This window comes from Narcine bancroftii, chromosome 3, assembly GCF_036971445.1.
Source record: "Narcine bancroftii isolate sNarBan1 chromosome 3, sNarBan1.hap1, whole genome shotgun sequence".
Taxonomy (NCBI): Eukaryota; Metazoa; Chordata; class Chondrichthyes; order Torpediniformes; family Narcinidae; genus Narcine; species Narcine bancroftii.
The window spans coordinates 166,413,331-166,429,617 of NC_091471.1; the positions used below are offsets into that span (position 1 = coordinate 166,413,331).

The window sequence follows — 16,287 nt, forward strand, 5'->3', positions numbered from 1 at the left end:
ATTACATTGTGCACTTGAAGATCAAGTTCATTATGATCTGACTGTATGCATACTACCTGACAAAATAGCATTTCTCTGGACAATGATGCTCACACAATACACAACACATAATGCACACATATATAATTTTAATTAAATATATATTAATATTTTGAGATGGCTTACTGGCATTCAGAATACTTTTCATCAATCTCATAGCATGCAGGAAGAAGCTATTTCCCAGTCTGTTTGATGCTCCTGTGCCTCCTTGATGGTAGTGGGTCAAGGAAACTGTGCTGGTTGGAAAGTGTCTGCTCAAATTCTTTAAGCACTGTTTAAGTAATGCTCCCAGTATATGTCGTCAGTGGAGGAAAAGGAGACCCGAGTGATCTTAGCTGTTTTGATGATCCTCTGGATTAACTACCAGTCCGATGCTTTGCAGCTACTATGATGCAGCCAGACAGGACATTCTTAATTGTGTTCTGTGCCCTCCTCATCCTCCTTAGGTTGTGTAGATGCTGCTGTCTATCAGTGGCATTGTGTTCACTGAATCTTGGCAGGAGATTTCAGTGTATATTATGCACTTTGCAGCAGAATCTCTCTAGAGCATCTATGAAAGCAGATTAGTTAAGTCACTAGAATAGCCAAAAACCTTCTGATTCTATCAAGACACAGCGAACACAGATGGAGCCAAATGTGAAGAGGGCAGCAGACATGAGTGAACCTTGAAACTATCCCACTCCCAATTTCACAGGGAGCAAATAAAAAAAACAGTTTGAATTTTTTATCTGTAGCTTGCTCCACAGTGTAATTTTTTAAGTGAATAATGCATGCCTCTGACATACATCTGTTTATTTTACAGAACAGGTAATGGCCTTAAGTACAAGGACAATCATCCATGTGGCCTGTGGAAAGAACCACTCATTGGCTCTCTGTGACAGTGGATCTGTCTTTGCCTGGGGAGATGAAACTTATGGTCAGTTGGGCAGTGAGAAGTGTACCAGCTATGTTTCGCATCCAAGGTATTAAGTCCAGTATCCAATGGCCACACAAATAACACTTGCTTTTTGCTAACCAAGCAAACAATGGCCCCTGATGTGTGTTGTCACATTGCACCAACTAGATGTCTCCTGTATTTGATCTATTGTTCTTTGGCCATCCTTACTACTTGCCACATCTACCAATGTATTAATGGATTCATCCCACCCTTGGTTACGCTCTCTATACTCTCCTTCTGTCAAGCAGAAGATACCTGAGCTTTAAAACTCAAACATCTAGATTCAAAATCTGTTATTTTCCTGCTGTTGTCAGATTTTTTTAATGGAATCTTCACTGGTAAAAGATATTCCTCCTGCAATGCTTAACTTCACTTTTCTCTATACCAGTGGTGGCCAAGCATTTTATTAAAAAATTTAAAAACTCTAACAGGCCATTTCGGCCCATGAGTCCGTGCCACCCGATTAACCTTCACCCTTCGTGAACTCTTGGGCCGAAATGGCCTGTTACCATTCTGCATGTCTATATTAAAAAATAGAATTGAAAGGTTGGCCACACCTGGTCTATACCCTGCACTTTGTCCAAATTACATTATACCCTGCACTTTTATTATTGCACTACCTGCTATACTTAAGTAGATGTTGACTTCCCTAAATAGAATGCAAAATAAAGCTTTTCACTGTATCTTTGTACATGTGACAATAAATGATTCAATTCAATTCAACATCAGTTCAAGTAGTTAATCTAGTGTCATACAATCTAGTCTGCACATTCTAGCACTAAATAATGAAGGAGATATTTCAAGTGGCATTTTATAATCCTTCCTCTGTGAAACTTGGTGATATCAGATTGTCACTGAATGATGCATTGTAGATTTTCCTGCCACTGCTTGTCTTCCAGTATTGAGGCCAATGTTTTGGGGCTTGTTAAAAACATAGAAAGGCTGGAGGAACTCATTTGAAGAAGGGCTCAGGCCCAAAATGTCAGTTATATACTGCATCTTTATCTCCTATGGATGCAGCAAGACCTGTTGAGTTCCTCTAGCCTTTCTGTGATTTTTGCTACAATCACAGCGTCTGCAGACCTTTGTGTTTCACTTTTGAGGCTTGTTACTCACTCTCAAGTACTTGGCAAAAATTGACGTGTGGAGAGAGTACTACTCAGCGATGTAAATTTAGAAATTGGCTCCACTCAAAAAATTAATTGGGCCAAAAATGACAGGTATTTGATTAGTCAGGGGATTAAAGGTTATGGGGAGTAAGTCGGAGTGGGGCTCATGATTAGAATTGGCCAAATTCTGCTCCTATATCTTGTGATCTTGTGAAATGCAGGCAGCTGGTACACATGTGAGTGGGACATTTTGGTCAGCGTTGGCAGCTAGAATGTGAAATTTTCAAGTGTAAGTCAGTAGAATTTCTGACAGAAGCTGAGATTAGTACATCCAGTGTTTAAATAAATTGAGACATATCTTTTGATAAGTGCATGCGTTGCATGCTCATGAACCATGAATAATTTGACAGCTATTATCATTGCATGTTGTGAATAGCAGAATGGTAAGAGTTCAGATCTATGGCTCCTGCGTTACAGAAAAGGGCTGGAGAAGCACAACAGGTCATGCAGCATCCATAAGAAGTAAAAGGTAACTAACATTTTTTTGCCTGGACCTTTTGATAAGGTGGGAGCAAAAAGCAGGCAAGCCCCTGACTAAAAAGTTGTGGGTGGAGGGGGACAGGGAAAAAGCACAAGCTACAAGGTCATTGGTGGATTTAGGTGTGAGGGCAAAAGAGGGTGGGGAGCTGGAGGAATATAGCTAGCTGCTGTTAATCTGTTGAAAATACAAGAAATTGCAGCACAGGATCCATGGATGCTGCTGCTGACGACTGAGTGATGACCTTCGACTTGATAGTGTTAAACAGGTGGAACTGGAACATGTGTGGACTGCTTTCTGCTGGAAAGCCAGCTGAAAGCCCTTTTTTTACCCTCCTTCAGACATCAGCTTTCATTATCCCCAGATCTATTATTAAATCTATCATTCACATGCTACACACATATATCCACACAGATCCCCAAAACACACACACCCACACCTCCCCCTCCCCCCCCACACATATACATGCACACACTACAAACACACCTTCTCAAACATCCCAACACACATACCACAGCTACCCATGCATATCGGCCCACCACACTGACACACTCACATGTTATGCATGGCTCATACAAACACACACTCATGCTCCCTCTAAACACACATACACCTCCTCCACCTCCCCATGCATACCTCCCCCAACAGACACACACACACACACACACACACACACACACACACACACACACACACACACACACACACACACACACACACACACACGCACACGCACACATTTATTTTGCCTGAGAGTTGAATAAATGTTGGTCTCTTATTTGCAGCAAAGTGAAGCAACTTGAAGTTCCTATTATGCAAATTAGATGTGGCCATTACCATTCCCTGGCTCTTTCTCAAGGTAATACACTATTTCTGCAATTAGGTGTTTATTACCATGACCACGGGAGGAATTTCTAATGGAAGCTTTGTTCTATCTCTGTAGCTGGTACAGTATATTCCTGGGGGCAGAACACTTGTGGGCAGCTGGGAAATGGTCAGTGCTCAAGAAGAGATTCAAATCCACAGAGGGTGAGATTTCTGAATGGAATTCCGATTACTCTGATTGCTGCAGGAGAAAGTCACAGCTTTGCCCTTTCCCTGTCGGGAGCAGTATATGGATGGGGAAGCAATAACTATGGACAATTGGGGCTCAAAAACATTATCGGTAAGATCACACTGGAATGGGTTTTCTGGGGATGTCTATAAAGGATGAATGACAACAGAATGGGCTGTATATAGAGTGAACCTGCCACTTTAAGTTTGTGTGCAGAAAAAAAACCCCATAAATGAATGGAACTTCAGTTACCATGAATGTAGATATAAAAGAGGGAAAGGAATCATCATTCTTCCTTTTCTGGTTCCAGGTTAGTAAAATTTCATCAGGTGCGACCTGACTCGTGGCTGCAGAAGATGCAGGCTGGACTGAGCCAGCTACAAGAGGAATATTCCAATTATTCCTCTTTGCCTGATATCACAAATTCCAGGTGTTTAAACAGTGTAGCTTCTCCTCATACTCTGCCAAATAGATTAATCTGCAAAGCTCCTGAGTTGCAATTGAACTTGAGTTTGGTTCAAGGATTCAACCCAAGGCATCAAAAGCAAATATTTCTGAGAGTGCTCACTTCGATCAGGAATCAGAAACTGGAAGCATTTGCAGTCTGAATACATAAACATCCATTAATCTGCCACATTGGTGATACTGGAATATCTGATTTTCCAGACAAGTGGATATTATTTCTGTTGCTATCTCAAGAATTGTTTTGATTCATTTTTTAAAGATATCACATTTTGCTGAATTTTCCTGTGAACCAGGTAAGTAGAAAGGGAGCACGGGAACCAGGAACTCAACAGAGTGGAAGAGAGCACAGGAACCAGGATCCAGGTGAGTGGAGAGGGAGAAGGAGACACGGATCCAAGTGAATGGAGAGGGAGTGAGGCAGACATAATCTGGAGAACCAGGTGTTGAGTCATCAAAATGCCCAAATGTTTAAGTAGAAGATATTCAGATGACCTCACCATGAGACAGGACACATATTGAACAGCTTGGCACAAGAAATCCAGACCTTTTATCGCTCTAGATGTTTTGCCTCAATAACATCCCATTTGAAACATTTGTCTGGAGTGGGCTGCTTCTGAATTCACCTTGGCAAGGCAGAGACCCTGAAAAATTACTCTTTCCTTATTGTTCTGTTGGTTGTAAGTATTAATGTATCAAATTTCACTCTATTGCACACTGATGAATGATATCGCCTACCTGTTTTAGGCAATATAATTGACTAAAAATTAATAATAAATGAGATTTAACAAGGTTTCTGCCCCAACAATCTTCCAATTGTCAGGAAAAATATGACCATTTTGAGCTGGATGTATTTGAACAAAGGCATGTTAAAAAATGTATCCCAATTGGCAAATCAAGTCATCAATTTTTCATTCCTCATTTTAATTGTCTTCTTGTAAGTCAATGGGGAAATGATTCTAAGGTTGAGATGAAAGCACATTACAGAGATCTCTCTCATCTAGAGATGGCAGAAAATATCTCCAGTGCTGAAGCAGGTTGTTTTTTTTTCCAATAGATCAAGCCAAACCATGCTTTATGGACCAACTGAAGATGCTTGACGTTTGTTACATTTCTTGTGGCAACAATCATTCTGTTCTTCTAACTAAGGTATGCTTTCAGTCATTTTGGTGGTCTCTGTCATAGTAGCTGACAAATCGGAGAGTTTAGAAGTGAAGAGATAAATTGGCTGCAAATTCAAGATTCAAATGAGTGTCATAGTAATAAAACATTGTCCTATTACATGAAATTACCTTTTTCCTGCTGCAAAGCCGACAGATTTGCCACCAGCATAAATTGCCTAGGTGCTTCAAATTGATTTGAAAAGAGGCAAAGTATTATTGATGTGATTATTACATATTAATAATGCTAGGTAAGGATTCCAGCAAAGTTTTTGGATCATAACTCTCCATTTTGTGGTGGAGTGGGAATACTGGAAGGGCAATGATTATATGAGGCTGCCTGGCAGAAATCTTCTGAGGTTAGCATTTGAATGATTTCAGTAATTCCAAGTGTCTCTGCACAATAAACCCAGGACCACCAGCGATAAATGGCCTCCCAGGCTCCTCAGTCATTGTCTTGTATTGTCTGCCATGACAGTTTGTGGGCTGAAGGGATTATACTGTGCTGCAATGTCCTATAGTCCATACTATGAAAATATCACAGGAATGGTTCAATTGCTCAGTAAAGATCAAAAGTATATTTGGCCATGTACTTAAATAACACATTACTAGACTGTCAATATTCCCCATGGGAATATTTGGTGTTTGTCTACCTTAAAGGCATAATTTGAATGTAAATTATACATTTAAGGATAAAAGAATAGGAGTAGGTCACTTGCAAGCCTGCACCACTCTTCAATAAGGTTTTCCATCTCAATCCCATTTTCCAACACTTTTTCCCATAATACTCTTTGACTCTTTTAATATTCAGTTCCCTTGGGAAATTGGGAAAGTCCAATTTCATTGGTGACAAACGTGGGATTTTTTTCATCCAGTTGCTATGGTCTTGATGACATAACTGATGACATCTAATCCTGAATTCAGTTCAACTGTAAGAGAAGTGGTCTCAATGCAGAGTATATTCTATCTCTAGGTTGTGGTGTTTGTACATTAACTTTACTGAATGCTTTTGGCTACAACAAATATTTGGAAAAGAATTCATAGTTTTAGTATAATTTTAAGTCAGAAATGAATTGGAAAAACAAGCCAATACTTTATAAATAATGTTCTCAGATGTTGCAATCAACTTCAGGGCAAGTAATTTAATCTTTAAAGAAAAGCCACCCTTATTGATTGGGAAATGTAACAGGAAATTTGGATACAATAGGGTTCTGAAAATCACAGTGAGTTTGCCAATCAGGTTTTAATCTGTGGTCTAAGGGGTGAATATTGCAATCGAGAAAGCTTCAAAGCAACAAAGATACACAGTTTTGTTGTGGGTTTTGAGAAGAGATGAGAGGTTTAGAATTTTGCTACCCTTTGTGTGAAAATGTAATTCCCCGGACAGGGGATTCTAATTTTATTATTGTGTCCCCACTCCACCCCATCATTTTTGTGTTACAGGCTGGAAATGTATTCGGATGTGGAGATGGACGCTCCGGGCAACTGGGTTTGGTCAGAAAACCCAATGTGACTTCCTTTCAAAGAGTGAAGAAAATCCAAGGCAAGGTGTCCCAGATAGCTTGCGGGAGGTGAGTAACATGAGGATTTGAAGTGTAGACATCCTGTTCCTTGCTTTACAGCTAAAATTAATTCAAACCCATTTTGATGAGCTGAAATTTGTTTTCAGTGGCTTATAATAAATGTGTGTCATTATTGGCCTTCTCTTGTAGTTGCTTCTGCAAGTATAGATTCATTGAAGTTAATGAAGGATTCAGCAGTGTGGTGGCTAAGTCATTACACTGACATCTAGAATCCTGGGGTTTTGCAAGAAAATGCCTCACTTCAAATCCCATTAAAGCAGCTGGTGAATAGAAGGTCCTCTATACGTCACTCATCAGACCTCCATTTCACTCTATTTTCTAGCTGGCCTCTCACCAATCATCCAAAACTCATCATAACCTCTATTCAATCCTGTTCTCCCAAGCCCCTATGATCAGTGACCCACATGGTATTCTGGACTAACTATCCTTCAATTTGTGGGAGTTTTATCCTGGTTCAAATCCCTCCATGGGTTCAGCACTTCCAGACCTTGTTACCTCCGCCACATATATGACGCTAAAGGACTTTGTGTCCTTTCAATTCTATACTTTTTTTTTCATTCCCACCTCTTTCACCCTACTGTTGACAGCAGAACATAACCATCTCAGCTGTAAGGTCTAAATACCAGTTCTCAATCTCTCCACCACTCATCACCTCCTCCTAATGTTAGAACACACTCCTTTCTTAGAACATACCTCTTTGACCAAGTTCTCAGTCACTTGTGCCATTATTGCTATTTCAGGATCTCTGCCAGTTTTTATTGACTGTGCTCCCATGGTATCCCTGTTGACTCTCTCAGCAGCAGTCAGAGAACCTCAATGAATTGGATCATATTTGTTGCTTCATGGTTTGTCCTTCCCTCCCTAATCGTGTTGCTCTGGTAACTAATATAAATCCAAGGAAAAGGGTGTTGTAACACTTCTTTTTCAACAATAATGATTAAAGTTATAGAAAATGTTAATTCAGGTAAACCCAGCTTTATAAATATTCAAATCAGGAAAATTCACTTGTACAAAAAAACCCGTGTTGACTTTTACAAATAAATTATAATGGGTTTTTGGATTTACAAAAATTTTCTCCAATAGTAGTCAATGGGTGCTCGCTTTATGAATTTTTGGTTTACAAACAGTTTCTCAGGAATGTTCTATCTTCATAAAGTGGTGTATTCCTGTATTTCAAATCACAGCTTCATGTTTTATGCTTCTTCAAAGATTTATAAATCTTTTTGACATATAGTTATTCCCAAAACACAGCAACCAATTGCTAGATTTTGTAGTGCTTGAGATAATATTGTGAGTATTGAAATCTACCATCTAAATTTAAACTGGGAGGCAACAAACTTGATTGCATGATGCACGAAATATGATTTTATTTGTTGACTTGTTTTGTTTAGTGATCACACACTTGTCTACATCCCCTCCTCTGACCTTGTACTTTCCTTTGGCTTTGGAATTTGGGACAAAACGGAGAAAGATTCAACAGGCCGCCAAGGTAATCAGACTGGAGCCACTCACTCTTGCCTTTGTGTAATATTTGTACAAATTTGGCAAGAAATGATCAGTTCTGTTTATCATGTGACATCATCAACCACAAATGGTTCCTTGTGATTCCCTTTCACACCATTGGTAATGAGATGATTTTAAGTAAGCAGGAAACTCCTTAAAATGTTACTCTAATATTGAGAGGAGTCACATGAGTAGTGGCTGGTCTAGTAGAACCAGCCCTCTCAAGAGAAAAGAAAAAAAAGTTTGAAAAAAAAGAAGAGAAAGATAAAGTTACAGAGAAGAGACAAAAGATGGCACCCAAAAGAGTGAAAATAAGATTAACAGAGAAAAGGGAAAAAGGAAAATCAATGGAGAAGAAAGAAGTAGGCCTTACCTACACGTCGGAGCAGGGAGCCACCGTGGAGAGGAGTGGCCGATCTCCGACATTGGTGAGTCCCCAGAGGAGTGGTGTCCTCCCGACCGACGGACTTCAAAAATGGCTCTTAGAGCCAAGCAAAGGTGCGCAACTGCGCAAGTAAAAGAAAAGGTTAACATCGGCGGGAGGGGGACTCAGCTGAGGAGCGTCCAGCTGTGGAGCGGCTAGCTGAGAGACGCCCAATATCGGGGTGTTCGGCTGGGGGAAGCAAGCAAGAAAGAAGAAAAGAAGAGTGGTGAGAAAGAGGAAAGGGCTGGAAGAGGGTGAACGGCAACAGGGCAACCGGCAAGGGGATGACCTGCAGCAGGAGGCCCAGCGGCCGGAGGCCCAGCGGCCGGAGGCCCAGCGGCCGGAGGCCCAGCAAGGATACAGAAGCAGCTCATCAGAGAAGGATAAAGATACACAGATACAGAGAAGAAGATGACACAGACATAGATATAAACACAGAAGAAGAGGAGGAAGAAGACCAAGAATTTCAAAGGAAAGAAGGTAAAATAGAAGGACAAAATTTAGATAAAGCCTGTTTTGAAGAACAAATGAGGTCATTAAAAGAATGGCTATCATTACAATTTAGTTCAATTAAAAGAAAAATGAAAAGAGCTGAAGACAGAATGCAAAGCTTAGAGTTGGTCATGACTGAAATAGGGAAAAGAATAGGAAATGTGGAGGAACGAGAAGCTGCTGTAGAAATGGAGATAAATGATTTCATAGGGAAGTTGTAAGATAGCAAAAAAAAATAAGGAGACACAAGATTTATTGTCACAAAAAATTGACCTATTGGAAAACTACAGTAGGCGAAACAACATAAAAATAGTTGGCCTGAAAGAAGGCGAAGAAGGATCAGATATGAAGGAATTTATAAAAGGATGGATCCCAAAGGTGCTGGGAACACAGATTCACATGAAGAAATAGAAATCGAAAGGGCGCATAGAACACTAGTACCAAAACCGCCACCACATCAAAAATCGAGATCCATATTGGTAAAACTTCTAAGATAAACGACAAGAGAGAACATACTGGAGCAGGCAAGAAAGAAAGTTAGAGAAGGCAATAAGCCATTGGAATATAAGGAACTTTTAAAGAAGAGAAAGGAATTTAACACGGCGAAAACAATCTTATGGAAGAAAGGTTATAACTTTATATTAAGACATCCAGCAGTACTCAAAGTATTTATCCCTGGGAAACAGAATAGACTGTTCTCGGACCCAAAGAAAACCCAAGACTTTTCTGAACATTTGCAGGACAGGAGAAGAGAGGAGGAGGAGTGACAAGAAGGAAGACCGGCAAGAAAGTATACAAAAATATGTAATAATGTAAAGTAAAGATAATGTATATATAAAGATTTAAAGATGGAAAAGAGAAGGGGAAGAAGGGGGGAAAAAAAGAGTGAGCTTTGTTATATGTATAGGAAAATAGTGTTCTTGGGGGAGAATAACAGTCACTGTGAAATTGGCTGACACTTGCAAGTAAGTTCACAAACTGAATGGAAAGGGGAGTTGTGGTTGCCGTCAAGGGACAAGGGGCAACCCAAGGAGGGGGAGGGTTAATTTGGGGTTAAAGGATTATTGCTCGCGGGGATTGTTGGGGCATTTCATGTCTTAAGTGTATTGTCATTTATTGAAATTAAAAAGGAAAACTTAAAGAACAGTAATGGAAAAAAGGGGATGGAGGTGGTGAAGAGGCAGAAAAGAAGTGAAAATAAAGATATAAGATGGCCACGATGAACTATATGACTATAAACATTAATGGAATTCATAACCAAATGTAAGTGTATTCCATTGGAAAAAAATCACAAATAATTTAAAAGACAAAGTTACAATGTTTGAAAAAACCATACATGGAACATTACAGAAAGAGCAGGCCTCGGACCAACCCCACCTAAAATAATAAGTTAAACACGGTCAGATTTAATGTGTATAAGTAGATGACACATTTTTTTATTTGTTTTCCTTTTGTATAAAGATGTTGTTTTATTGTATTTTATATGTTAAATATTTACTGTTTTCAGAGGGGGGTGGGAATGGGGAGAGGGAGGAATGGGGAAAAAAGAGAAAATGTCACTGTGTATATTTAAAGAGATGCATCTGTAAATATTTGGTTGATATGGTTCATAGTGCGATAATAAAGAATTTTTTAAAAATGTTACTCTAATATTGGACCATCTGATTTTTCAACAAAGCTTTGATGAATTTTCTCATTTCCTGCATTATTTTCACACCTGCAATTATTAATTATTGACTGGTTATCCCTTGAATTCAGTAATGCAGGTTTTAGACAATCCAAATTCCCTGGGGTACCCTAGAAGTCCAGAAAATATGAGTTTGGGTATCTTCAGTTCAGGGAGTTTGTACCACACTGGCTACTGGTGAAAACATGCAAGTGTAAGTGTGTCAGAAAGAGTTAATAATTTTCAATAAATAATTAATTAAAATCAAATTATGAATTGCAATAAAGTTCAAATTTATTGTCAAGAGTACATACATAACATCCCATACAACCCTGAGATTCTTTTTCCTGCAGACAAGGGAGAATTTCTATTTATTCTAAACTTCATGAAGTAAGAAATGCATACAAAAGAAAGATGTGTAAGCAAAAGAAAGGAATGTAAACAAACTCCTTGTACAAATACAGAAAATAAATATTCTGTAATAAATAATTAGCAAAGAAAGAGTCCTTAAATGCATCTCTGAATGAGTTGGTGGAAGGGTAGAAGCAGTTCCTGAATTTGGAGTTATGAGTCTTGTGGCACCTGTATCCCTTTCCTGATGGCAGCAGTGAAAACAGAGCATGTCTGGGTGATGTGGATCCTTGATGATTGCTGATGCTCTCCAATGGCACTGTTCCAAGTAGATTTTCTCGATGGTGGGGAGAGTTGTGCCTGTGATGTACTGGGATTGTGTCCACTACCTTTTGCAGGGCTTTGCATTCAGAAGTACTGTTGGCCCCATACCAGGCCATGAAGCAGCAAGTCAACACACTTTCAACTACACATATGTAGAAGTTTGCCAAGCAGTAGAATAAGATAGCAGAACAACATTAGCATACATATTTTTAGTTAGCAGTCCTGTGGCAGAATTTCTGCTTTCATCAATAACATTCAAGCAAGGAACCACCTGGTCTCTCAGGTGTATCTGAACAATACCATTGCATTTTTTTTTGTAAGAGAGAACTGCATGGCCTTCTGGCTTTCAATAAGCTTCTTAAGAGCAGGTTTTCTGGTCATGATTATGTTGTATGTACAAGCATGCATGTTTCTTCATTAAACCAGATCTATTTCAGCCAAGTTAAATGTTGACAACATCAGCCCATTTCCCTTTAGTAGGATTAACACAGTTCACTCCAAAACTATTTCATTTGGCTACAAAGTGATTCTAATGATGCAAAAAGGATTTGTAAAGTGTTATAAAAATGTTTCTTTTTTTTCATTTATCATGGGCGGCTCAGTTAGCATACTGGTTAGTGCAAGGATGTTATAGCATCATTAACCTGGGTTCAAATCCGGCACAGTCTGTGAGGAGTTTCTACATTCTCCCTGTGTCTGTGTGGGTTTCCTCCAGGTGCTCCAGTTTTCTCCCACCATTCAAATCATACAGGGAATGTAGGTCAATTAAGTGTAATTGGGCAGCACCAGGTTCATGGGCCAGAAGGGTCTGTACTCTGTTGTATGTCTAAATTTAAAACTTAAATTTAAAATATAAACTTAATGATGTATTTCAACCTCTGGGCCTTTGTACCCCACTCTGCAACTGGATCCTTGACTTCCTCATAGGAAGACCACAGTCAGTTCGATTTGGGAACAATGTCTCCTTCTTGCTGATTATCACTACAGGCTCACCCCAAGTATGCCTACTTACCCCACTGCCGCACTCATTATACACAATTCCAATGCCATCCAAAAATTTGCCGATGATTCCACCGTTGTCGGCAGATTCACAAACAGCAAAGATGAAGTGTACAGGAGGGAAATAGATCAACTCGTTGAATGGTATAATGACAACAACCTTGTGTTCAATGTCAGAAAAACCAAGGAGATGATTGTGGGCTTCAGGAGGAAGTCAGGGGAACACAACCAAGTCCTCATCAAGGGCTCAGTAGTGGCGAGGGTCAAGAACTTCATATTCCTAGGTGTCAACATTTCTGTTGATGCAATTAAGAAGAAGGCTAGCCAGCGGCTATACTTTGTGAGATGTTTGAGGTGACTCTTGAAAACTTCTACAGGTGTACTGTGGAGAGCATTCTGGCTGGTTGCATCACTGCCTGGTATAGAGGCACCAACTCCAGGACAAGAAAAACTCAAGAGGGTTGTTAACTCGGCCTGCAACATTATAGACACAAGATTTCACTCCACCGAGGACATCTACAAGGGGTGGTGTCTTAAAAAAACAGCCTCTATGCTCAAAAGAACCCCACCACCTAGCCCATGCCCTTTTCACTGTGTTACCATTGGGGGAAAAGGTATAGGAGTCTAAAGATGAGCACTCAGTGGTATAAGGACAGTTTCTTCCCAACTGCCATCAGATTCCCGAATAATCAATGAAACAAAGACACTGACTTACTTTTCGTGCACTATTAATTTTTTAATTTATTGTTGTAAGGTGGTTTATATGAATATTTGCTCTGTGACACTGCTGTAAAACAACAAATTGTGTGACTTTTCATTACAATAAATTCTGATTCTGATTCCTTAATTTATAAGGGATGGCAAAATGGTCCAGCAAAAAGTAATGCTGTCCCACAGATCAAGAAACCTGAGTTTTGTCCCTGATCTCTGGAATTGAATTGAATTGTCTTATTCAGGTTCATTATAAAGTTTTGTTCTGTATACTATCCAGGCAAGTTAACTCACACAATAAGGTAGTGCCTTGACAACAAAAAAAAATAAATAAACCAACAGAGCATACTGTTCCAATAAGTTAAACAGTGCAGAGAATAAAGAAGAGTCAATATAATGCAAGATTTTGAGAATTGTACATTTAAAATGCAGTGCAAGCGTGATCTCCGTGTCAGGAATGGGTTACTCCCAGTTGTCTGGTGTCCTCCCACATCCCAAAGGCATCCTGATTGGTTAGTTCACTGATCACTGTTAATTATTCCTGTTGCATATGAGTGGCAGGAGATTTGGATGGACGTTGATGAGAAAAGATTACAGAGAAATAAGCGGGGGAGCGGGACTGATAAGATTATTGAGAGAGTTAAACAAAAAAATGTGTAGACTGCTGGGATCGAGTGCAATACACAAATGTGCTGGAGAACTCCAGTCATTCAGCATCCATAGGAAGTAAAGGGTAACTCATGTTTATGGCCTGGGCCCTTTGTCAGATATAAGCAAAATCAGGCAAGCTCCTGAATAAAAGGTGGGGAGGGAGGAAAGGGCAGAGGAAGGAGTGCAGGGTAACAGATAAGATGTCATAGGTGGATGTAGGTTGGCGGGTAGAAGAGAAAATAGCTGAGAAATGATGGGAGAGGGATGGATTGGGAAGCTGGAGGAAAGGAGACAGAGGTATAGGGAAAGAGAGAGACCCTGGTGGAGGGGTTTCATGGAAATTGGAGGTCGACGTTCATGCCATCTAGTTGGAGACTGCTGAGATGGATTATAAAATGATGTTCCTCCAATATGTGGGTGGCCTCAAAGTGGCACTTATTCAGAGAGGCAGCATTGGTCTCCTCTATGTCATAAAAACATTTTTTAAATGGTGTAAAATCCAGAATAATACCGTTTTACCAATTTTTTTTCTTCTTACAGAGTTAGTATACAACAATGTTCACAAAATTTTTGCAGGAGAAAGCATTAATTTTCTTCAGACTCAGGTAAGATCCAAATGGTCCACAACTGTAGATATCAAAATAACTGTAAACAGCAAAAATCAAATGACCTGATATTTAACCATCATGTTCAATGAAGAAACATCGAACAGTTCATGTTCTGTGCATGTACAGTTCTATGTTTCTATAGTTGACCTTGTATTCTTGTCCTCAGACTGTGGCATGGCATTGACTTACCTGTGTAACCTGCCTACATTCCTAAGGGCCTCGTATTAACATAAAGCAATGGCCTTATATTTAAGTGTTTGCACCCTTTATTATTGGACAGGATCCAAATGATTTTTTAGATGCCTTGATTTGCCCTCACAGGTGTGTGGAAAGGATCCAAAGACATAGGCTCTTTGGAAGTATTTATTCCTCTTCCTGCAATTATATACAGCACTTGGAATACTGGGTAAGAGCTGGCATAACTAGTAAAACTAAAGTTTCATTAATGCTGAGGAACAAAGATCTGCATAGCACCTCTGCAGCTTGGCTGCTTTACTGAAGACCCCAAATTTCCTAAAGTATTTGCAGATGATCATGCAATTCAGGAGTTGAATGATATTGCCTGCGTAACCAATCCATCCATGAGAATTTGGTCAAAGATTAAGATCAAGTCACTGACAGGTAACTCATTTTACTAGCAGCAATAAAGAAAGAAGCAAACTTCCTGGAGGACAAAGGTTGTCTGATTCCATTTACCATAGAACACTACAGAAAATAAACAAAGCCACTGGCCCATCTGTGTTGAACTACTATTCTGCATGAGGCCATTGACCTGCACCTGGACAATATCCCTCACATCCTTGTACCTATCCAAATTTTTATTAAATGTCAAAATTGAGCCCGCATAAGCTAGCTCTTCTCACCAACTCTGTGTATTTTCTCCCCATTTACTCCCTTTAAACATTTCATCTTTCACCCTTAACCCACAACCTCAGTTCTTGTCTCACCTAATCTCAATTGGAAAAAGCTTACTTGGATTTACTTGATCTATACTGCTCATAATTTTTTCTATCTCTATGAAATCTCCCCTCATTTTTCTTTGCATCAGGGAATAAAATCCTAACCTATTTAATCTTTACTTATAACTCCGTTCTCAAGTTCCCGGCAACATCCTTGTAAATCTTCTCTGCTCTCTTTCAATCTTATTGATATCTTTGCTGCAGATAGGTGACCAAAACCTGCGCACAGTACTTCACTTATGTGTAATAATTCTGACAAAATCAAAAGCACAAACTCAGTTGGTACTTTGAAACAGTGGGCTGACAGATCTTGACAACAGATGGAGAAGTCCTGGCAAGAACCTCCATGATTGTCATCTGCTGCAAGATTTTCTGGTGTGCTGTGTAGGAGCTGTGGATAAAACATAAAATGCTACTCTACAACCAATGCTAAAGCTTCATTCTTAAACATGGACATAAAGTTGCTTCAGCTGCAAAGATATCAATAATCTCCCTCCTGCAGCACAATGGTAGGAACATTGAATTTTCTAGTTTAAGGTAACCCACTCCCCACCTAAGTTTCTTTCCCACTCCTACCACCCCATTCAGGTTCTCTCACTTTGTTCGCCTTTCCCATTTCAACCTGCCTCACATCTGCATAATCATTCACTGGGTTTCTTCTCCCCTGCACAATGAACCCGATCTCTTCCCAATTTAGTTCCATTTACCCATCGTTTC

General features: G+C 39.6%; 1 protein-coding gene across 2 annotated transcripts in view; it reads left to right on the plus strand.

The window, feature by feature from the left end:
- The window catches only part of LOC138757800 (probable E3 ubiquitin-protein ligase HERC6), an 88,781-nt gene that overhangs the window by 30,225 nt on the left and 42,269 nt on the right, over nt 1-16,287 (plus strand). For both annotated transcript variants that reach the window (XM_069925721.1, XM_069925720.1), the window contains exons 3-9: nt 842-1,001; nt 3,409-3,482; nt 3,567-3,788; nt 5,197-5,288; nt 6,743-6,870; nt 8,274-8,371; nt 14,544-14,608. In XM_069925721.1, coding sequence (XP_069781822.1) covers nt 842-1,001; nt 3,409-3,482; nt 3,567-3,788; nt 5,197-5,288; nt 6,743-6,870; nt 8,274-8,371; nt 14,544-14,608 — 839 coding nt within the window. The remainder of the gene's footprint in view (nt 1-841; nt 1,002-3,408; nt 3,483-3,566; nt 3,789-5,196; nt 5,289-6,742; nt 6,871-8,273; nt 8,372-14,543; nt 14,609-16,287) is intronic.